This window comes from Chrysemys picta, chromosome 7 (genome assembly GCF_011386835.1).
Source record: "Chrysemys picta bellii isolate R12L10 chromosome 7, ASM1138683v2, whole genome shotgun sequence".
Lineage (NCBI taxonomy): Eukaryota > Metazoa > Chordata > Testudines > Emydidae > Chrysemys > Chrysemys picta.
In genome coordinates, this window is record NC_088797.1 from 53,224,207 (window position 1) to 53,243,506 (window position 19,300).

Below are 19,300 nucleotides of genomic sequence, written 5' to 3' on the forward strand. Positions count from 1 at the left end.
TCCAAGTCTCCCCAGAGTCAGCAGTACCAGGTCTATGGATGGGACTGGAGCTGGTAACAGGCCCTATCTCAGGACCAGAAATTCACTGGAACCGATGCCAGGGTGTGGGGGTCCATAACCAGTACCAGCAGATCCAGCGAACAATGCAGTCTTTTGTCGGTCTTGTGGGCCTTGGAGCATGGTGCTCTCCCTTGGCCGGAATTCATGGATGGCACAGTCTCTCTCTTAGATCTGGAGGGAGACTTACTTCCATGCTTATGTGCATGCTTCCGTAATTCATAGCTAGGCCCCACTGCGGGGTCCATAATACTGATACCAGCAACGTTATATTGGGGCTCCGTGGTAAGAAGTGCACTCATGGATTGTTCAGGGCGGTGTATGACCGAGGGGAGAGAGGGTGTTGGGGGGCTTGTTCCCCGGCCAGGATCCAACTGCCGCCCTGTGGCAACCTCCATGAGGTGCTTCTTAAGGTGGAGGGCTCTGCCTTCCTGTGTGTGGCAGGGAAGGAGAGAGAGATCCTGCACCTGGCCATGGTGTGGGCGTCCCCCAAACAGTACAGACAGCGTTGATGCACACTGTTGAGGGAGAACAAAATGAGGGTAGGAAGCGCAGACTTGGGTGGGGAGGATCGTTTGGCAGGAAAGGCCAAAGCGGCATCCCAAAAGAAAGTTACTACCAAAAACCATGGAAGATCCTGACTTCGTTCAATACCCAGATGCAGATGCTGGGGTGGGGGTGTTGGGGACTGTTTGGCTGAAAACCACTGGAGCAGCATCCCCAGTCCTTAGCCCTACGAAACCTTGAGAAACAAAACTATTACACAAAACATTCAAATTCCTAAGTAAAGAATAAAAACAGTTTTCCAGGAAATGTGTCACCAAGGACAGCAGAAACTCCGACTCAGACCATGCAGTGGTAAGAAGAAACTGAAGATGCAGTCATCTGCCCTTTATTGCCTCAGGCAAAGCCACGAAGCAACACAGAGGCGCATGCGCGGACTGACAAACACTACTACTTTGAAAAGTTCTGGTTCCAGGAGCACGTGCATTACCCTCAATGGAATACAATAGGGACCATCACTGAAATGGTTTAGATGTTCTTCTGAGAGACCTCCGTTAGGTGTTATTTTGGGGCAGGTCTCTGGCCCATGTTATCCAGGAAGTCACCCTAGATGAGCACAGTGGTCCCTTCTGGTGCAGAAATCTGTCTGACTCCAGACTACTCCCTGCGTTGGGACACTTGAAGCCAGGGCAGGATGAATCCTTGGCTAGTCATTGTTCTCGGGCACTCTCAGTTACCACTCACCTGTAAACCCAGGTCTGGGATGATGGGAGAGAACCTGTAAGCCCGGAGCAGGGACATCAGCAGCTGCTTGAGGCATTCATGCACCTCGTAATCCTGAGAAAGAGTAAGAGAAAGACTCAACAGAAATCGACATCTGGGGGGATGTGGGGAGGGCTGGAAGGTGTGCATTTCAGAAATAACCAAATCAGGACCAAGAGAGGCATCGCCTCTGGCTGAACACATGGAAATGGTGTTTGCCTAGGCAGGAAAGAGTGGAGTCCCCTGGGTTGTATGTGACCCCATACTGCAGCCGGACACTAGTGATATGAACCAGGCATCTCACAGTACAGAGCACATGTAGGCATTACCTTCCCTCCTGGCTTTTGCTTAGTCATAACATAAGAGTTCTAGAAAGAGAGGGCCCGATTCTCAGATTCACACTCCTCCCTGCCCCAAGATTTCCCTGCATAGGAGGAACCCCCAGATGGCCAAGAGCTGGGATAGCAGCGCCTACATCCATGCCAGGGCATGCCAGGGCATTCTAACACATCAACAGTCTGCAGCTATTGGAACCAGCCAGCAGCAGCCCTCAGGTACAAACCAGCCCCTGAATCAAGGAATACAAAGCCACCTCTGGCCCAGCATAGCCCCAGTGGTGCCAGAACCAGGGGACCAGAAGGCCACGGCCCTCCCACTTTTTGAAAGTGGACTTTTCACCACAGGCCTCCCCGCCCGGCCAGGCCAGCAGCTGGAGCCTGGCCGGGGAGCCTGGGCTGTGTGGGGCGCTGCGGACCCTCCACTTGCCTGGGGTGGGACGGCTGAGATCAGTCCCCAGCCCGTGTCCCCACCCCCCAGACCTTCCACCCAGGGCAGGTGGAGGGTCCGTGCTGCGGCTCCCCACAGCTGCCTGGCTGTGGCTCCAAGGCCCGGGCCCCAGCCGGAGCCAGGTCAGGGAGAGCTGCACAGGCAGCTGTGGGGAATCGCAAACCCTCCACCTGCCCTGGGGGCCCACGGGGTGGGGCCAGGGGCTGCTCTTGGCCCTATCACCCCAGGCAGGTGGAGGGTCCGCGGCTCCTGGCCTGCTTTGGCTTGGCCAGGGCCTGGTGCAGAAGGGGCCAAGGAGGGAGCGGGGGGCTCTCCCCCACCAGCACTTTTGGGAAGGTCCCGCCCCTGCTGCATGGCCCCACCAGACCCCATCACCTATTATAGATCCAGCAGACACCTGGGAAGTTCTGTTCTGCAGCCCTCACCAGGCTGCAAGTCCCATTCCCTAGAGACAGTCCAACAATGGACTTTATGAAGAGGGAGGAGGGTTAGTTTCTGGAAGCTGACCTGCACTCAAGCACTCTGAACCCACCCACCTGATGGGCAGTCTGGCACTCTGCCTCTGACACAGCATCGGCAGCAGAGAGTAATAGCTGTCTAATACCAGAGTGAACATTGAAACAAGTCATCTCCTAGACACCATGTGGCCCAGGTTCTGTTGGCGAAGAGCCCAGAAAGCCAATGCAGCTCCCCGGGTCCATACCAGACCGAAAGGTACCTCTAGGTACCTCTCAGGACTTCATCCTGCCAGGGCTTCTGATTTCACTCCTGGAGGACAGCAATGAGAGAGAGAGAGGGAGGAAGAGGGGGAGGCAGGGGCCAATCTGTCACCTGAGCTATGGGCCAGCAAGCGTCCAGAACATGCTAGGGGAGATTTCACTGCAGCATCTGACCCATGGTGATGAGGGCTAGTAGCAGCCATCTGCTAGCCAGGTGCAACCACAGGGGTGGGCAATACCCTGGAACTCCTGCAAGCCTAGGGTGACCAGATAGCAAGTGTAAAAAAATCAGGACAGGGGGTGGGGATAATAGGTGCCTATATTAGAAAAAGCCCCCAAAATCGGGACTCCCTATAAAATTGGGACATCTGGACACCCTATGCAAGCCTGACCCCAGCTACCCAAGAGTGTCTCTTCCCTACAGCTCCTGGAGCAGTTAGATCAGCCGCCAGGCTGTTTCTGCCAGTTCTGGGTTTAGACCCACCAGGGTACTCTCAGCAGGGGGTTCCCAGGAGACGCCTGCCAAAGCCCAGCTCAGACACCTCCCAGGAAGGGGCACAACCTCCTGGCCTGGCTGAGCCTGGGCTGTATTTCATTAACCCAGTACTAAGAGGGCAATGGCGTGACACTAGTTGCCACTGCAGCCAATGCAACGTCATGGTCTATAACATTTCCCAGGTAGCCCTGGCCGCTCCAATGAAGAGAACTTTATAATTACAGAAGTATTACTAAATAGTAGTTATTTTCAAAGAGTTTTAATCAAGAGTAACAGTTTTACTGTCACACAAGCAGGAAGTTAAATAATTAACATCTGTGTTTATTTACAGTTAAGGAAGCTAGAAAAGTCCGATTCTGAAATCGCTTTTCAGAGGTCAAGAATATCAAACTCTTTCCTCCTCTCTTCCCAGTTCCCTAGTAGCAGCTCGGTCTTTCCCTCTCCACAAGGGACAGTTGTTAACACTGAAAGGACCTGGTCACTGGGTTTTGGGTGGGGGGAGAAACTCACTATGGCCAGCAATTTCTAATTATCAATCTAGTTCTTCCCAGCTCCCTCCCTGCAGTCACTGTAGCCAGGGCCTGGCGTGCTGAGAACAGCCAGTGCCAGGGCACCAGATGCTGGTACTGCATTCTTAAGGGAGTACAGCTGGCAGGCAAAGCTGCTTTGGGGGATGGTGGCAAGAAACCAACTCAACTGTTAAACCATGCCAGTGCAGAGTGCAGACAAGATGGGCAAATGGGGAAGCCCAACACCCAGCCGAGATCCTGACACCTGCCCATTGTTACAGAGAACCAAGGGGATGCAGAGTTAAAAGAGAGAGGGGGAAGTGCCTGAGCAACTCACCTCCATGAGAAGCCACATGAGATCCAGTAGCTGCTGGATGAGAGGATGTGCTTCCACAGCCCCTCCCTGCTCCAGAATGCTCAGCAGGAAGTTCATGAGCACATCTTCCACCAGGTACACTTTGCACTGCAAACAGAAAGCCTGTGGTCAGCAGCTCTAGCCAGCAGCAGCACCAAACAGCAGCAGAGGACGGGTTCTCAGCACTAGACAGAGGGTCTAGGCTCAGGTGGAAAGCTGTAGATTTGCTGGGAGCCAGCATCAGGTAGGAACGGTGACTTACTGCTGCCCATGGGATATTCCTGTTACAGCAGAGTGAAGATGACACGTCTGGCAGCAATGCCCGGCTCGGTGCCATGAACAGCCCAGCCCACTTCAGGAGTACACGGAAACCGTACCATTTCTGACAAGTGCCAGGCAAAAGTGGGCCACAGTAGATGTGAAAGCAAGAAAGCAGAGCCTGACTACCAAACTCAGGGTACAAAGGGCTCCAAAAGAGTGTCCCCTGCAGCCCATTAACCCATAGGTGGCAACTCTATGGGTGCTCCGGGGCTGGAGCACCCACAGAAAAAAATTGATGGGTGCTGCAGCTCCCCATGGCCCCGCCCCACCCCCCTGCCCCAGCTTACCTCCACCTCCTCCACGAGCACGCCGCCATGTCCTGCTTCTGCCCCCTCCCTCCCAGCGCTTGTGCCGCGAAACAGCCGATTCATGGGGCAGGGAGGGAGGGAGGGGGAATGCAGCGCACTGGGGGAAGAAGCGGGGCTGGGGCGGGGATTTGGGGAAGGGATCCAATGGGGCAGGGAGGGGGTGGAGTTAGGGTAGGGACTTTGGGGATGGAGTTGGAATGGGGGCAGGGGGCACGGGCGCCCACTGGCGCCGGAGAAAGTTGGCGCCTATGCATTAACTCCCTGCAATGCAGCACCAATCTCACCCCTATCACCACCACTCTGCAGTTCACTGACCAGATAGCAAGCACACACCCTGGTAAACACAAAGCCTCCACACTAGCTCTGCAACATCACTCTCTCAGTCAGGCTGTAGCAGGAGCTGCCACCCCATGGGAGAGGGGCCATTCATGACTTGGGACTACCTGACAAATAACTCTAGGCCTATGAGTTCTCCGATACCAGAGCATGTCACCTCTCCTGCCTGAGCAGGCAGCTATGAAAACCAAGGAGGAGTTGTGGGTCCCCCTCCCTGCAAGCACTGGGGGGAGCACATGCACATCCAGCACTCACCATGAGAGGGGCAAAGTGGTTAAAGATGTGTGCCAGGGTGATCAGCACCGTGGGCTCTCCTTGCAGCTGCCACATCGACGTGTCCTTCTCCACCAACTTCCCCTCCTGCAAAACCAATCCCAGGAGACATAAGGCTCTGAGCAACCCCAATCCCGCCTGCAGCGCCATCATCAGACGCACGATTGAAGGAGGGGGCAGCACTCCCTGCCTCTGCAGAGAGGACAGCAGCACAGGGGATGTCCCTGAAGGGATGCCCAAAGACATGCACATCCCCCACGCCCCATAAGGCGGCTTTCAGCAGGGATGCCATTATAGAACTCAGCATCCAAAACGCCACAATGCCGAAACAGCCTTTGGGGGGTGAGTTCTAGTTCAGCCAGGCCCGACACCAGATGTCAGGCAAAACCCATTCCATAAACCTGCATCCCCAGGACAGCCTGACGGTGCACGCTTAGAAACAGAAATGCATGTTACTGCACTGCTATATGAAACCCCCACCCCATTCATTTTCTCCATACCCCCCCTCCCCCTAAAGTGCATTTTCCCTCCTCTCCCACCATCCACACTCAGAGGAGGTGAGAGAGAGGCCTGCAGGCCTGAGGCTCAACTCCCAGCACTGGAAGGAATTTTCCAAGATACAGACAGCTGTGGGGGTGCCAGGAGTGCTCTGAGCCCACCAGGCAGTGCTGGCTCAGCGGCTGCATCTCCAGGTGCTGCCTGGTACAGCTGGGCGCCAGGCCCACAGTTATGTTTGTTTCACCCCCTGTTGCTCAGCTGTTGGGGAAGGGACCAATCAGGAGACAGTGGGTGGAATGCAGGCATGGGGATGTATGAGAGTTCATTACGTCTCAGATGCTAGGACAGGGGTTCTCAAACTGGGGGTCATGAGGTTATTACATGCAGGGTCGCAAGCTGTCAGCCTCCTCCCCAAACCCCGCTTTGCCTCCAGCATTTATAATGGTGTTAAATATAAAAAAGTGTTTTTACTTTATAAGGTGGGGGGGGGGTCACACTCATAGGCTTGCTCTGTGAAAGGGGTCACCAGTACAAAAGTTTGAGAACCACTGTGCTAGGACAAAAGAAGGCACAAGAATTTACAGGGATGGTGACTAGAGTGCACTAGCCTTTCCCACCATGCCATGGGACATGCTCAGCTCTTCAAGTTACTGCATGTGTGCATCCCACTCACAGTGTCCGTGTGCCCAGCACAGGAGCTCAGAATGTTTTCACCAGCAGTGTGTGTGTGGGGGGGGGGGGGGGAAGAGAGAGAGAGAGAGAGAGAGAGTCATACACACACCCTGCATGGCCTCACACGCCCACTCCTCTGAGGTCATCAAGGGCACAGCAACCCCAGTGGCCACTCCGTTCCTTCTAACCATCTCAGGCAGGAAGTGGGAACAACCGTGTTGCTCCCTAGTAATCTTGTTACTTGGTCATTAGACTGGCAGTTGGTAGTTAATTCGTTCCTGGGTAGTAGTTAGTTTGGTCGCAGATAGTGTGCTTCTTTCTGTTTCAGTTAGCTTGTCAACAGTAGGGTTAAAAAAGCAGCAGCTTATGGAGAAGCAGAGGCATCATTCCTCTGATCACTGCCAGCAGCAGCGGTGAAGTAAGGGTGGCATAGTATTCCTAGCCTTACTTGTGTGCTGCTGCTGGTGCCGCGCAGCACTGTCTTCAGAGCTGGGTACCAGGCCAGGAACCACCCCTCCCCGGCCACCCAGCTCTGACTGCAGCAGAGAAGGATGGCAATACTACAAACCTACCCCCTCCCAATAGCCTTGCAACCCCCTTTTGGGTCAAGACCCCCAGTTTGAGAAATGCTGACAAAAGGGCATTCCACATGTATATTTCACCATTTTTAAATACATATTCATTGTTTGTTACAACACTGTGAAATTTAAGATTCAAATATCTGAAACCATGAAATTCAAGATTTTAAAAATGCTATGACAGTGAAATTTACCAAAATGGACCGTGAATTTGGTAGGGCCCTACCTATAGTAGAGAGCAGCATATCTGTAGTCCGTGCTCCTGCATCAGCTGGCTGAACTGTATTGATGATACTTTCAGTTGTGGCCCCTGGCCACACTATCGCTCAGCCTCAATGCTTCTCTGTCTAACTCTCCCACAGAACCTGACTCAGCTCCCTGCCGTAACATGCACTGGGAAATGATGAAAGCCCTGGGGAATCATGGGAGAAGTCACACCTTAACAGCCCTTTGGGAAAAATCACTGAAGGAGCCATGGTGCATGCCCTAACGCCAAGCTGCTGCCAAATGCCTGGCTGAACTAGGACAGCAGGGGGGATGGGTTAGACTGCCCCCAGGCTGGAGTGACTTAGGATGACAGGAGGGGGAGCAGGAGAAGGGAGGGGAGATGGGCTAGGCTGCCATGCTTTGGAGTGAACTAGGGTAGCAGGGGATGGGGGATGAGCTAAGCCACCACGCATTGGGGCAAATAAGGATGGGGGGGGGGGATGGGCTAAGCTGCCGTGTGCAGGGGTGAACTGGGACTTTAACACACACCAGCACATGCCCTGGTTAAGCTGCACATTTCACAGAGCAGTTTAGACAAGAGTTCAGAACATGATTAGTGCTCTTTTCCCTCTCCCCACGTGCAGGGCAGAATGGCCTTAGATACCGTAAGGCACAGTCACTACAGAAACCAATGGTACCCAAGATCCAGAGTGAGGAGAGCACCCATAGATCCAGAGACTCCAAGGCCAGAAGGGACCACTGTGCTCATCTAGTCTGATCTCCTGTGTAACCCAGGCCAGAGCCCTGCTCCACAATAATTCCTAGAGCAGAGCTTTTAGAAAACCATCTAGCCTAGATTGTAAAATTGTCAGTGATGGAGAATCCACCACAACTCTTGATACATTGTTCCAATTATTAGTTAGCCTCACTGTTAAAGTTTACACCTTATTTCCAGTCTGAATTTCTCCAGCTTCAGCTTCCAGCCACTGGCTCATGTTAGACCTTCTTCTGCTAGATTGAGGAATCCATTATCCAATATTTGCTTTTCAGCTGGTACTTACACACTGAAATCAAGTCTGAATGGACCAAGCTATGAGTCTCATTATAAGGCAGGTTTTCCAATCCTTTAATCATTCTTAGGACTCTTCTCTGACTCCTCTCCAATTTATCAACATCCTTCTTGAATTGTGGACACCAGAACTGGACACAGTATTCCCACAGCGGTCACACCAGTGCCAAAAACAGAGATAAAATAACCTCTCTGCTCCTACTGGAGATTCATCCATTTATGCATCCAAGAATCACATTAGCCCTTCTAGCCGCAGCATCGCACTTGGAACTCATGTTCAGATGATTATCCACCATGACCCCCATAACTTTTGCAATATCACTGCTTCCCTGAATAGTCCCGTCCTGTAAGTTTGACCTCCCCCTGCTTTGCAGGGAGTGCAGCACTTGTATCCAGCACTGGTCACGCCAGAGCACACCAAGAAACTCCCCCTTCTGACCTACATTCTTGGCTCCCAGCTGTATACATTTACACTTAGCTGTGTCAGAACACAGTGTTTGCTTGCACCCAGTTTGCCGAGCCATCCAGTTGGCTCTGTCAGTGACGTGTTGTGACAAAATGGGAATTGTCCATAACATTGTATGGATGATGTGCCTGCCAGGGACTTACCTGACTAGGGCTTGCCAACTAGTGGGTGCAGAAGGGTTAAAATGCTCCTGGGGCAAAGCAGAAGGCATGAAGTTTTTGGATTACCTGTCTGGGGTGGGATGAATTGGCCGTTAAAGACAGGATGAAAGCGACCCATCTCAATTGAGGGTCCAAAAGACAAATGGGAATGTCACTGGCCAGGCCATTCACACCTAGCAACCACCAACCAGAAGCAAGATTCCCCCGGCCACACCCACCTCTCTGCTGGGAAGCAGAGAGTTGGAGAACAATGGGGAAAAGTGGCAGGTAGCTATGTTAAGAGCTGGCCTTTGGAGAGACAAAGAGCTCGCACCTGGACTGACTTCAATGTCTGAGGCTTTTTTCTGCAGCCATATTAGGAGAGCAGCAGCCATGAGCCAAGAAGCAGAAAGTCACATCCTCACATTCCATCTAAATTACATTAAAACAATGAAATATCAGGCTATTAAGAAGGCCATCTTGTCCTAATAGCACCCACCATCACCAGATAAAGAAACATCTTCAGATCCTTAAAGAAAACTGTGTTTGATAGTTGCGATTATGAAATCTATACTTCTACTGTTTGGCCTTTATGGTCCCTACTTCTCTATTGTTGATCTGTAAGGTTTCTGTCTGGTTCTTTGATTTTTTTCTGTCTGTTGCATAATTAATTTTACAAGATTTAAATCAACTAAGGTGGTGGGGTCTGGTTGGTTACAGAATTATTTCACAATATGTTAGGATTGGTCAAAGAATTATCTTGTAATATTGTAGTAAAATGATTGGTTAAGGGACAGCTAAGCAGGACTCAAATTTCACAATATAAACTGGGGTCCAAAAGGAAGTTCTTGGGAACCAACTTCAGGATGCAGCCCCAGATCAGAGCTGCCAGACCTCAACATCCTGCCAGCCATATCATGCAGAAGCTGGAGTCCCCAGATGACCTGATCCTGACTGGCCACCAGGAAAAGTTCATTTGCCTTATTAGGAGCATTGATTATTACACCCTGAGCCCTAGGAATGGGGTATGGATGGGTGCCTCAATTAAGAGGGTTATGCCTTGAGCCCTAGGAACAGGATAAATGTGGGTGCCCTAGACAAACAAGAGGGAAAGAAAAAAAAAAGGACAGAGCCAACATGCATTCTACGGGCAGCTTGACTGGGTAGAGCCCTGGCTTTCAGCAGTATGGACTGTCTGAACCTTGGTTTCCCTCTACTAGCATCAGGACTTTCATATTCTGTAGGCCAGATGACTACTAAAGCATTACCTTGTTTTTGAAAAAGTTGTCTGGTGTCACTGCAAATACCTACAGAGAGCACTGCTCCCTGAGGGGTACCATACAGACCTCCCACAGGAGTCTGGCTCGGCTGGATTTGCTGCAGGGAGCCATGGAAAGAGACAGAAATTGCTGCTAGGGGCAGACAGCTCAGAGTTGTGGAGGCCATAGGCCTGACCTGTTGAACTGTGTGGACCCTTGAGGTCTGGAACATTAAAGAGTCACTCCAGGCTGGGGCACAGACCAAACCCTGTGAATCTGACACACCTGTCCTCTTCATTATTTACTACTCCCCCAACCTGCCTGCACTTCCTATCCCAACAGGTTCTAACTGAGCAAGTTTCTAAACTAAGCGAGGTAGGAAAGATTTGTGGTGTGCTTTCAATCATGACCAGGGCTAGATCCAAGTTCTGCCCTCTGTGGGAAAGCAGAAGGCCAAGCCCACCGTGGGATAAAGCAAGTGTTTCCAGCCTGGATGATGATGAGGCAGCCTCATAAGTGTCACTGCTAGAGAAGCATTCTCTAGCTACCGTCAGCAATGGTTATTTTCATCTCCCTCTCTTGCCTGATGCTGGATGCCAGGGATGAGAATACAGATTCTCTAAGATGTGCCCACACTGCTGCCATGAGGGGCATGTCAAAAATTGGACTAGTAGAGTTGAGATCGAGTGAGAGTTAAATATGCAAAACAACAGAGGGTCCTGTGGCACCTTTGAGACTAACAGAAGTACTGGGAGCATAAGCTTTCGTGGGTAAGAACCTCACTTCTTCAGATGCAAGCGAAGAAGTGAGGTTCTTACCCACGAAAGCTTATGCTCCCAGTACTTCTGTTAGTCTCAAAGGTGCCACAGGACCCTCTGTTGCTTTTTACAGATTCAGACTAACACGGCTACCCCTCTGATACTTGACATATGCAAAACAGTTTCACACAGCTGCAAAAATAAATACATTCTGTGGTTATGACCATACAAGCTATAAATTCAGTCTCCCTTGGTGGATCGCATCGATGGGAACTCTCACTGCTGAAAGCTGTGATACAAGAAATATTTTGTTGGTGAGAGACAAGCTTTTGAGCTTCACAGAATTTCTTTAAGTCTGGAAAAGGTAACCAGAGTATCACAACTAAATACAAGCTGGGACAGATTGTTAATGCATAAGAGATTAACACAATGCAAGAAACTACTTAAAATGAACAGGGCAATTAACATCCTTGCAGTCATGGGACAAAGGAGGATTACAAGGTTACAAGCTGTTGTAATGAGACAAAGCCGGGCTCTCTGGTGAGCCCATGATTTTTAGGCCATGTCTATGCTACACAAGTTACATTAGTATAAGCCACAGCAGTTAGTGTATAGTTTATGCGTGTGCATACTTGGTTCCTTGTGTCAGCGCTGAGCATACTCACCAGGAGTGTTGTGTCAAGGCACAATGTGATGCACTATGAGCAAGTATCCCAGTGTGCAATCCACCACTGTCTACAAGTGTCTTTTGGGAAGTTTTGGCAATGCATACTGAGGCAGGAAAGAGACGTGCAGGGATGACTGCGAACAAGGGGTTAACTTCACAGCTTGCAACTGTCTCCACCACATAATGTCATCTATATCCCATAATTTCTGCATTTGTTTAAAAAATCCTATGAACCTATGCTGCCCTCCTGGCTATCCGCCATCTGACAGCAGTATGGAGCCTGCCCAGCTCTGCGCTATTGTCATAAGCATTGCAAGTACAGGATGAACTATCCTCTGGCATTTCCAGAGCCACAAGAACCACCAAATCAGTGGAGAACGTGCTGATTTCTTGGAAGATGGATTGCCAATTCAAGGTGGTAGGTGGAGTTCACAGAGGAGCTGCAGATGATGGAGTGCTGTTTCTGGGCCCAAGGAATGAGCACTGACTGATGGGATCACATCATCATGCAGGCTTGGGATGACAAGGAGTGGCTGGAGAGCACTGAAAGGTGCTACCTGGCCCTGCTGTTTGGGTGCCTGTTAGGAATTGTATGCTGCTTCGTGCACATATTAATTTTGCAGCACTTGCTGTACATTTGATTATTACAGTTTTTGTCACTGACCCGATGAGCTGTGTCCCACTGTACAGTAACAAGTGGAACAGGAGTACTTGTGGCACCTCAGAGACGAACAAGTTTATTTGAGCATAAGCTTTCGTGGGCTACAGCCCACTTCTTCAGATATATAGAATGGAAGTCTTCTTATCAAACTGTCTGTACTGGGCTATCTTGATTATCACTTCAAAAGTTTTTTTCTCTAACTTAATTGGCCTCTCAGAGTTGGTAAGACAACTCCCACCTTTTCATGCTCTCTGTATATGTGTGTGTGTGTGTGTGTGTATATATATCTCCATCCTCAATATATGTTCCAGTCTATGCATCCGAAGTGGGCTGTAGCCCACGAAAGCTTATGCTCAAATAAATTTGTTAGTTTCTAAGGTGCCACAAGTACTCTTGTTCTTTTTGCAGATACAGACTAACACAGCTGCTACTCTGAAACCAGTAACAAGTGGGTGCTTTCAGAACTGCTAGGCAGGCTGTAAGCATATGTTGTGAACTTATGAAGATGAATTATTTTCCAGACAGGATTTTATTCAGTCAGAAACCCAGTGCAAAGAAATCTGTGCCATTTAAAAGCAAATACACTAAAAACTTAATAAATTAATGGAACAAAACTTAAGGGGAAAGAACATTCATGTCCATTTTACCTACACCTACAGCAACCGTGGCTATCACAGGTCAGTGCACATGAAGCCGAGGTTGTCCTTAATGTCCGTCGGGGTGGAGTGGTAGGGTAGGGATTCAGCCCCTGATGTCATGTGGAATATTGGGGGATGTCAGGAGGTGCTGCAGTGGAGTTCTCCATTGACTGCAAAGGGAGACGAACCCCGGATTGTTGAACCTGTAGGTCCACAAAAGGCTGCAGCACCTATATTTGCTGCCAGAGAAGCCCATTGCATCCGGGTGCATCTCCCTCTCCTTTTCCTGATGGGACTCCTGGGACTTTCCTTCCTTCTCCAGGCTGTCTGCAGTGTTCACCCTCCAGGCCCTGTGCTCACACTCTGATACAGCACTGGCTTGCAGGATCTCACTGAACATGCCATTCCAGATCCTCCTTTCCTCTCACCTAGCTCAGGTGTCCCGCAGGCATGGAATGGGAACCCCACAAGGCGACAATGGCAGCAGAGGCAGATAACACACACAAGTACCACTGTTGATATAGTCCCAATGGAAAGTGAACATTAAGCTTCAGAAATCCCTTCTCTTGCTCCCCTAAAGCTTTAAACAAGAATGTCTGTGCTTATTGACACTTCTGCTTTGGAGTGCTTGTGCACGACTCCCCACTCAGCACCAGCCACGGTGAGCACGGCTCGCAAGGGGTGAGCGAAATGCGGAGTGAACTGCTTGGCTCCATGAAACCGAGTACAGGGCAATGGCATTCAATACTGGCAGTTTTCCAGATACAACAGTGATTTTAGCAGATCTCTCACTCCTGAGGCTAACAAAAGGCACAGAGCACAGCTGCTGTTAGCATCACAAAGCCACCCAGACCCAGATAGAATCATTAGGGATGGAAGAGACTTCAGGAGGTCATCTAGTCCAACCCTCTACTCAAAGCAGGACCAACCAAACTATAACAACCCAGCCAGGACTTCGTCAAGCCAGGCCTTAAAAACCTCTAAGGAAGGAGATTTCCACCACCTCCCTAGGTAAACCATTCCAGTGCTTCACCACCCTCCTAGTGAAATAGTTTTTCCTATTATGCAACTGAGACCTCCTGCACTGCAACTTGAGAACATTGCTCCTTGTTCTGTCATCTGCCAACACTGAGAACAGCCTAGCTCCATCATCTTTGGAACCCCCCTTCAGGTAGTTGAAGGCTGCTATCAAATCCCCCCTCACTCTTCTCTTCTGCAGACTAAATAAGCCCAGTTCCTTCAGCTGCTCCTCATAAGGTCATGTGCCCCAGCCCCCTAATCATTTTCATTGCCCTCCGCTGGACACTCTCCAATTTGTCCACATCCTTTCTGTAGTAGGGAGCCCAAAACTGGACGCAATACTCCAGATGTGGCCTCACCAGTGCTGAATAAAGGGGAATAACCACTTCCCTCAATCTGCTGGCAATGCTCCTACTAATGCAGCCCAATATGCCGTTAGCCATCCTGGCAACAAGGGCACACTGCTGACTCATATCCAGCTTCTCATCCACTGTAATCCCCAGATCCTTTTCTGCAGAACTGCTGCTTAGCCAGTCGGTCCCCAGCCGGTAGCAGTGCATGGGATTCTTCTGTCCTAAGTACAGGACTCTGCTCTTGCCCTTGTTGAACCTCATCAGATTTCTTTTGGCCCAATCCTCCAATTTGTCTAGATCACTCTGGATCGTATCCCTACCCTAGAGCATATCTACCTCTCCCCCCAGCTTAGTGTCATCGGAAAACTTGCTGAGGGTGTAATCCAGTGGTTCTCAAACTTTTGTACTGGTGATCCCTTTCACATAGCAAGCCCCTGAGTGCAACCCCCCTTATAAATTAAAAACACTTTAAAATATATTTAACACCATTATAAATACTGGACGCAAAGCGGGGTTTGGGGTGGAGGCTGACAGCTCACAACCCCCCATATAACCACCTCACAACCCCCTCCCTGAGAGGTCCCAACCCCCAGTTTGAGAACCCCTGGTGTAATCCATCCCATCATCCAGATCATTACATAAAGATGCTGAACAAAACTGGCTCCAGGACAGACCCCTAGGGCACTCCGCTTGATACTGGCTGCCAACTAGACATCGAGCCGTTGATCACTACCTGTTGAGCCCGATGATCTAGCCAGATTTCTATCCACCTTATAGTCCATCCATCCAATCCATACTTCTTTAATTTGCTGGCAAGAATACTGTAGGAAACCATATCAAAAGCTTTGCTAAAGTCAAGGTATATCACGTCCACTGCTTTCCCCATATTCACAGAGCCAGTTATCTCACCACAGAAGGCAATCAGGTTGGTCAGGTATGACTTGCCCTTGATGAATCCATGTTGACTGTTCCTGATCACCTTCCTCTCCTCCAAGTGCTTCAAAATGGATTCCTTGAGGACCTGCTCCATGATTTTTCCAGGGACTGAGGTGAGGCTGACCAGTCTGTAGTTCCCGGATTCTCCTTCTTCCCTTTTTTAAAGATGGGCACTATATTTGCCTTGTTCCAATCGTCCAGGACCTCCCCCGATCACCACGAGTTTTCAAAGATAATGGCCAATGGCTCTGCAATCACATCAGCCAACTCCCTCGGGTGCATTGCATCCAGCCCCATGGACTTGTGCATGTCCAGCTTTTCTAAATAGTCCTGAACCTGTTCTTTCACCACTGAGGGCTGCTCACCTTCTCTCCATACTGTGCTGCCCAGTGCAGTAGTCTGGGAGCTGACCTAGTCTGTGAAGACTGAGGCAAATGAACAGTGCCTGCTGAAATTATTGCTGAGTGCAGTGGGAAGTGTCCTACCGAGGAGGAAGTAATAAGGCCGTCATCCCTAGAAACCTTTGGGAGAGCATTGCAGAGAACCTCCATGAAAGTTTCACCAAAATCTCTCAGGAAGATTCAAGGAACATCCCTGTGTACATAAACTGCTTGGTGTGCCCTCCCACCACCCTTGCTTAACTCTACAGGGCACTGAAAAGCAGATGATAATGCTACCTCTTTGTTCCACCGCTACCTCTTCTTGTACAAGTAAATTAATGAAAAGTTGATAGTTGTGTCCTTTTAAGATGGGAGCACCATCGGTATAGCATTGTAATGGGAAATACAATTACACACTTATCTGAGATTCCTTCCCCTACACATCAGGCTCGCCCATGCTCAAAAGCTGGGACTGCAGTGGAATCTCAAACAGGTCCTGGCTCGTGGCATATCTGGACCCCCGAGTCACACATTCCCCATCCTCTTCTTCCTCCACCTCCTCACTGTTCACGCCAGGGGCCTAAGGCTCAGGCTCCTTGGAGGTATCCCTGATGGTCTGTGGGGTGGTGATGGGGTCTCCGCAGAGTATGGCATGCGTCTCTTTGTAAAAGCGGCAGGTCTACAGCTTGGCAATGGATTGACTGTTGGCCTCCCTGGCCTTCTGATACACCTGTTGCATTCTTACACTTTCACACAGCATGGTGCTGGTCCCTGTCATACCCCTTCTCCTGCATCCCCCATACAATCTGCTCATGGATGTCCAGATTTCTACTACTGGTCCGTAGCTGTGCCTGCAGAACCTTTTCTCCCCACAGGCCCAGGAATCCAATAGCTCCTGTCTACTCCAAGCCAGAGTGCCTGGAGCACGTAGCTGGCATGATGAGTTGGGCAGTCGTACACAATAGAGAGCTGCTCGATGTGCTCGTCAAGACAATCAAGAAAAGACATTTCAAAAATTCACACGGCTTTAAAAATGTAGTGGGGGGCCTTCCGGTCTCTGTGACCCCTGGGCAGTGGAGTTCACAATCATGACCAGAGCAGTCAGTGTCAGGCATTGTGGGACGGCTGCTGAAGGACTGTTAGGGTAGACATAAGTAATGCAGTGTCTACATTCATGCTGCAGCCACCTCCATACATCGACCATGGCTTGGTGCCCCTTGGGGAAGTGGTGATGCTGTGTTGCTGTAACAGGGTGCTTCCATCAGTAGGACACACGCTTAAGGGTAGACACATGCACAACTAGGTCAACACAAGGCAGCTTAAATGACCCAACTTTGCATGTAGACCAGGACTTTGAGTCCAGCAGAGTTATGAATTTATGTTCCCAAGCTCATTTTTTGAAGGTGTTGTGCAGGTTTCCTTTGAGGATGAGGACTGAGAGGTCAGACATTGAGAGATCGCTTTGGGAAAGGCATTCCCCACAAGTGCGAGGGTGTTTTGATCTTTTATCACTTTTCTGTGCAAGCTTGCCACATTGGTGTTGTGGAGCATTTGATGCATGGGATGAGGTATACCACAGGTTGTGATAGTCATATGTAGGACCCATGGATCCTAAAAAGTGTTATGGGGGTACTGATCATCTTAACGGTGGAGCTATGTCTGAAGTTTTGCATCCTTTATTCTGCCAGAGTCTGGTGCCTCTGAGTTTGTGGGTCCTGGTCTGTGGGGAGCTCGCTTCTGATACTGTAGAGGTATTAATTGACCAGTTTGTTTAAAGTGGTTTCTTGCAATGTGTGTTAACACCTCATGTTTAATCTGTTCCACCTTGTATTTAGCTGCGACACTGAGGACCTTTCCCAGACCTGAAGAACTCCTCTGTGCAGTTCTAAAACTTCTCTCTTACTGGACCAGCTTCTGTTGGTGGAAGAGACATGACCTCACTCACCTTGTGTCTCTAATGTCCTGGGACCAACATGGCTACAACACCACTGCAAACAAAAAATATTTTAAACAAGCTAGAGATGACCTATTGCAACTTTTGAGTGATAGGCAATTAGGAGTCACCAAGTCACAGGAGCCCCCACAAACACATACCCCTGAAGGTAGAGAGTATCCTCAGAGTTTTAAGAGATTTTAAAGTGCCAGGCAGAGGGAAGGCAGCAGCACAAATTTCCTAGAATCTTAGCCTCACTAACCTGATGATGCCAACTTACCAACACGTCTATCCCAATGTGAATAACGTTCTTCAGATAGCCCAACAGCTTGTGAGCTTCCACCAGGTCCATGCTGGGCGGGTCCTGCAGGGGGCGATATCCCTCCACCGGATAAGTGCTGGAGTGTTAAGAAAAGTCTACTAGCCAGAACACAACAGAAGACCTGTCCCACTGGCTCCGCAAGGAGACTGCCATGCATGTGCTGTATTATACAGTCCATATAGTCTCTGGTCAGAGCTTGAGGCCACCCCATGCTTGCAAGTCTGTGTGCCAAGCAGGACACAGACATTCCAAGAGGCCACAAGGAAGTACAAGTATTTCAGACTTCGCTCTTCTGCATCTCAGTGACTGAGATCACCTCTGGGCTCCTCAGACCCGAGAGCCACACAGCTATGGGCTGCCATTCCCAACCCTCTCACCAATGTGTGAGGCAGTTTTGCCATGCCAGGAGATATATTAGAGCACCCTCAGCCCAGAGTGGAGGATGGGAAGGGCCCATAGCAAAAGGGGCCCACACTCCTGGCCCCTTTGGGACTTCTACACTTAGAGTAAGATACAGTGAAGGGGTCTTGGCACTCAAGACCAGTCAGCCTACAGCTGAGACAGCATTATACCCACTTCACTTGAGAGCAAAGTGGAACACCCCCAGTACAGGAGAAGGCCCTTCGTATTGCCACCCCTGCTTAACTTCCCACCCTAGGGGCGGCGAAGAGCGCATCTGAGCAGGATGAGCAAGGGCAGGATCATGGATTGCAGAGTTTGGCTGTGCACTCAGCACCCCTCACCCAGAATGGTCTAGGTGCCAGCTGTTCTTCCCCCAGGCTTACTGTGAAAGGATATCGGAGTGGGCGGCTGCCGAAGTTAAAAGCGACTGATTCTTTAAAGGAGAGGCTGATAGCGGGGAAATACGCCATGCCAGCTCCCCTGGTGATGTTATCGAAAGCTGTTCCCAGAGACACACCATTCCTGAAAGAAGAGACAGCCTCCATGGGGCTTAACTAGCCTGGAAGAGGTTAGTGGTTGATCCATCTCAGAGACCATGTTTGGAGGAGGAGGCAATAGACCAGAGACTTCTCTTATTTACTGTGATCACACAGCAAGGGGGAGATGTGCACTGGCAGATACGGAAATCACCACCAAGCACCAGGGGCCCATGAATCCATACCAGACATGCGCTCCAGAATCTCATTCAGAAAATGAGCCTTTTTAGTGCTGAGGTAACCCTGAAAACATGAACGGAATATGTAGCAATAATGGTATCCAATACACCACAGATAACACTCAGCGGGTGTGATTTGCCCTGTTCATCTATGTCAGGGCCCTGCAGATCTCCGATTCCTCAGCCACAGCATTCAACTT

General features: G+C 50.1%; 1 protein-coding gene across 18 annotated transcripts in view; it reads right to left on the bottom strand.

The window, feature by feature from the left end:
* RNF123 (ring finger protein 123) overlaps nucleotides 1-19,300 on the bottom strand; it is a 143,995-nt gene that overhangs the window by 103,334 nt on the left and 21,361 nt on the right. For 17 of the 18 annotated variants that reach the window (XM_065553164.1, XM_065553160.1, XM_065553158.1 and 14 more), the window contains 5 exons: nucleotides 18,782-18,907; nucleotides 17,942-18,056; nucleotides 5,409-5,513; nucleotides 4,171-4,296; nucleotides 1,306-1,398 (listed from right to left, as the gene is read on the bottom strand). In XM_065553164.1, coding sequence (XP_065409236.1) covers nucleotides 1,306-1,398; nucleotides 4,171-4,296; nucleotides 5,409-5,513; nucleotides 17,942-18,056; nucleotides 18,782-18,907 — 565 coding nt within the window. Of the gene's footprint in view, nucleotides 1-1,305; nucleotides 1,399-4,170; nucleotides 4,297-5,408; nucleotides 5,514-6,597; nucleotides 6,720-17,941; nucleotides 18,057-18,781; nucleotides 18,908-19,300 lie in introns of those variants that run through there. The other variant, XM_065553166.1, reaches the window with a different exon arrangement.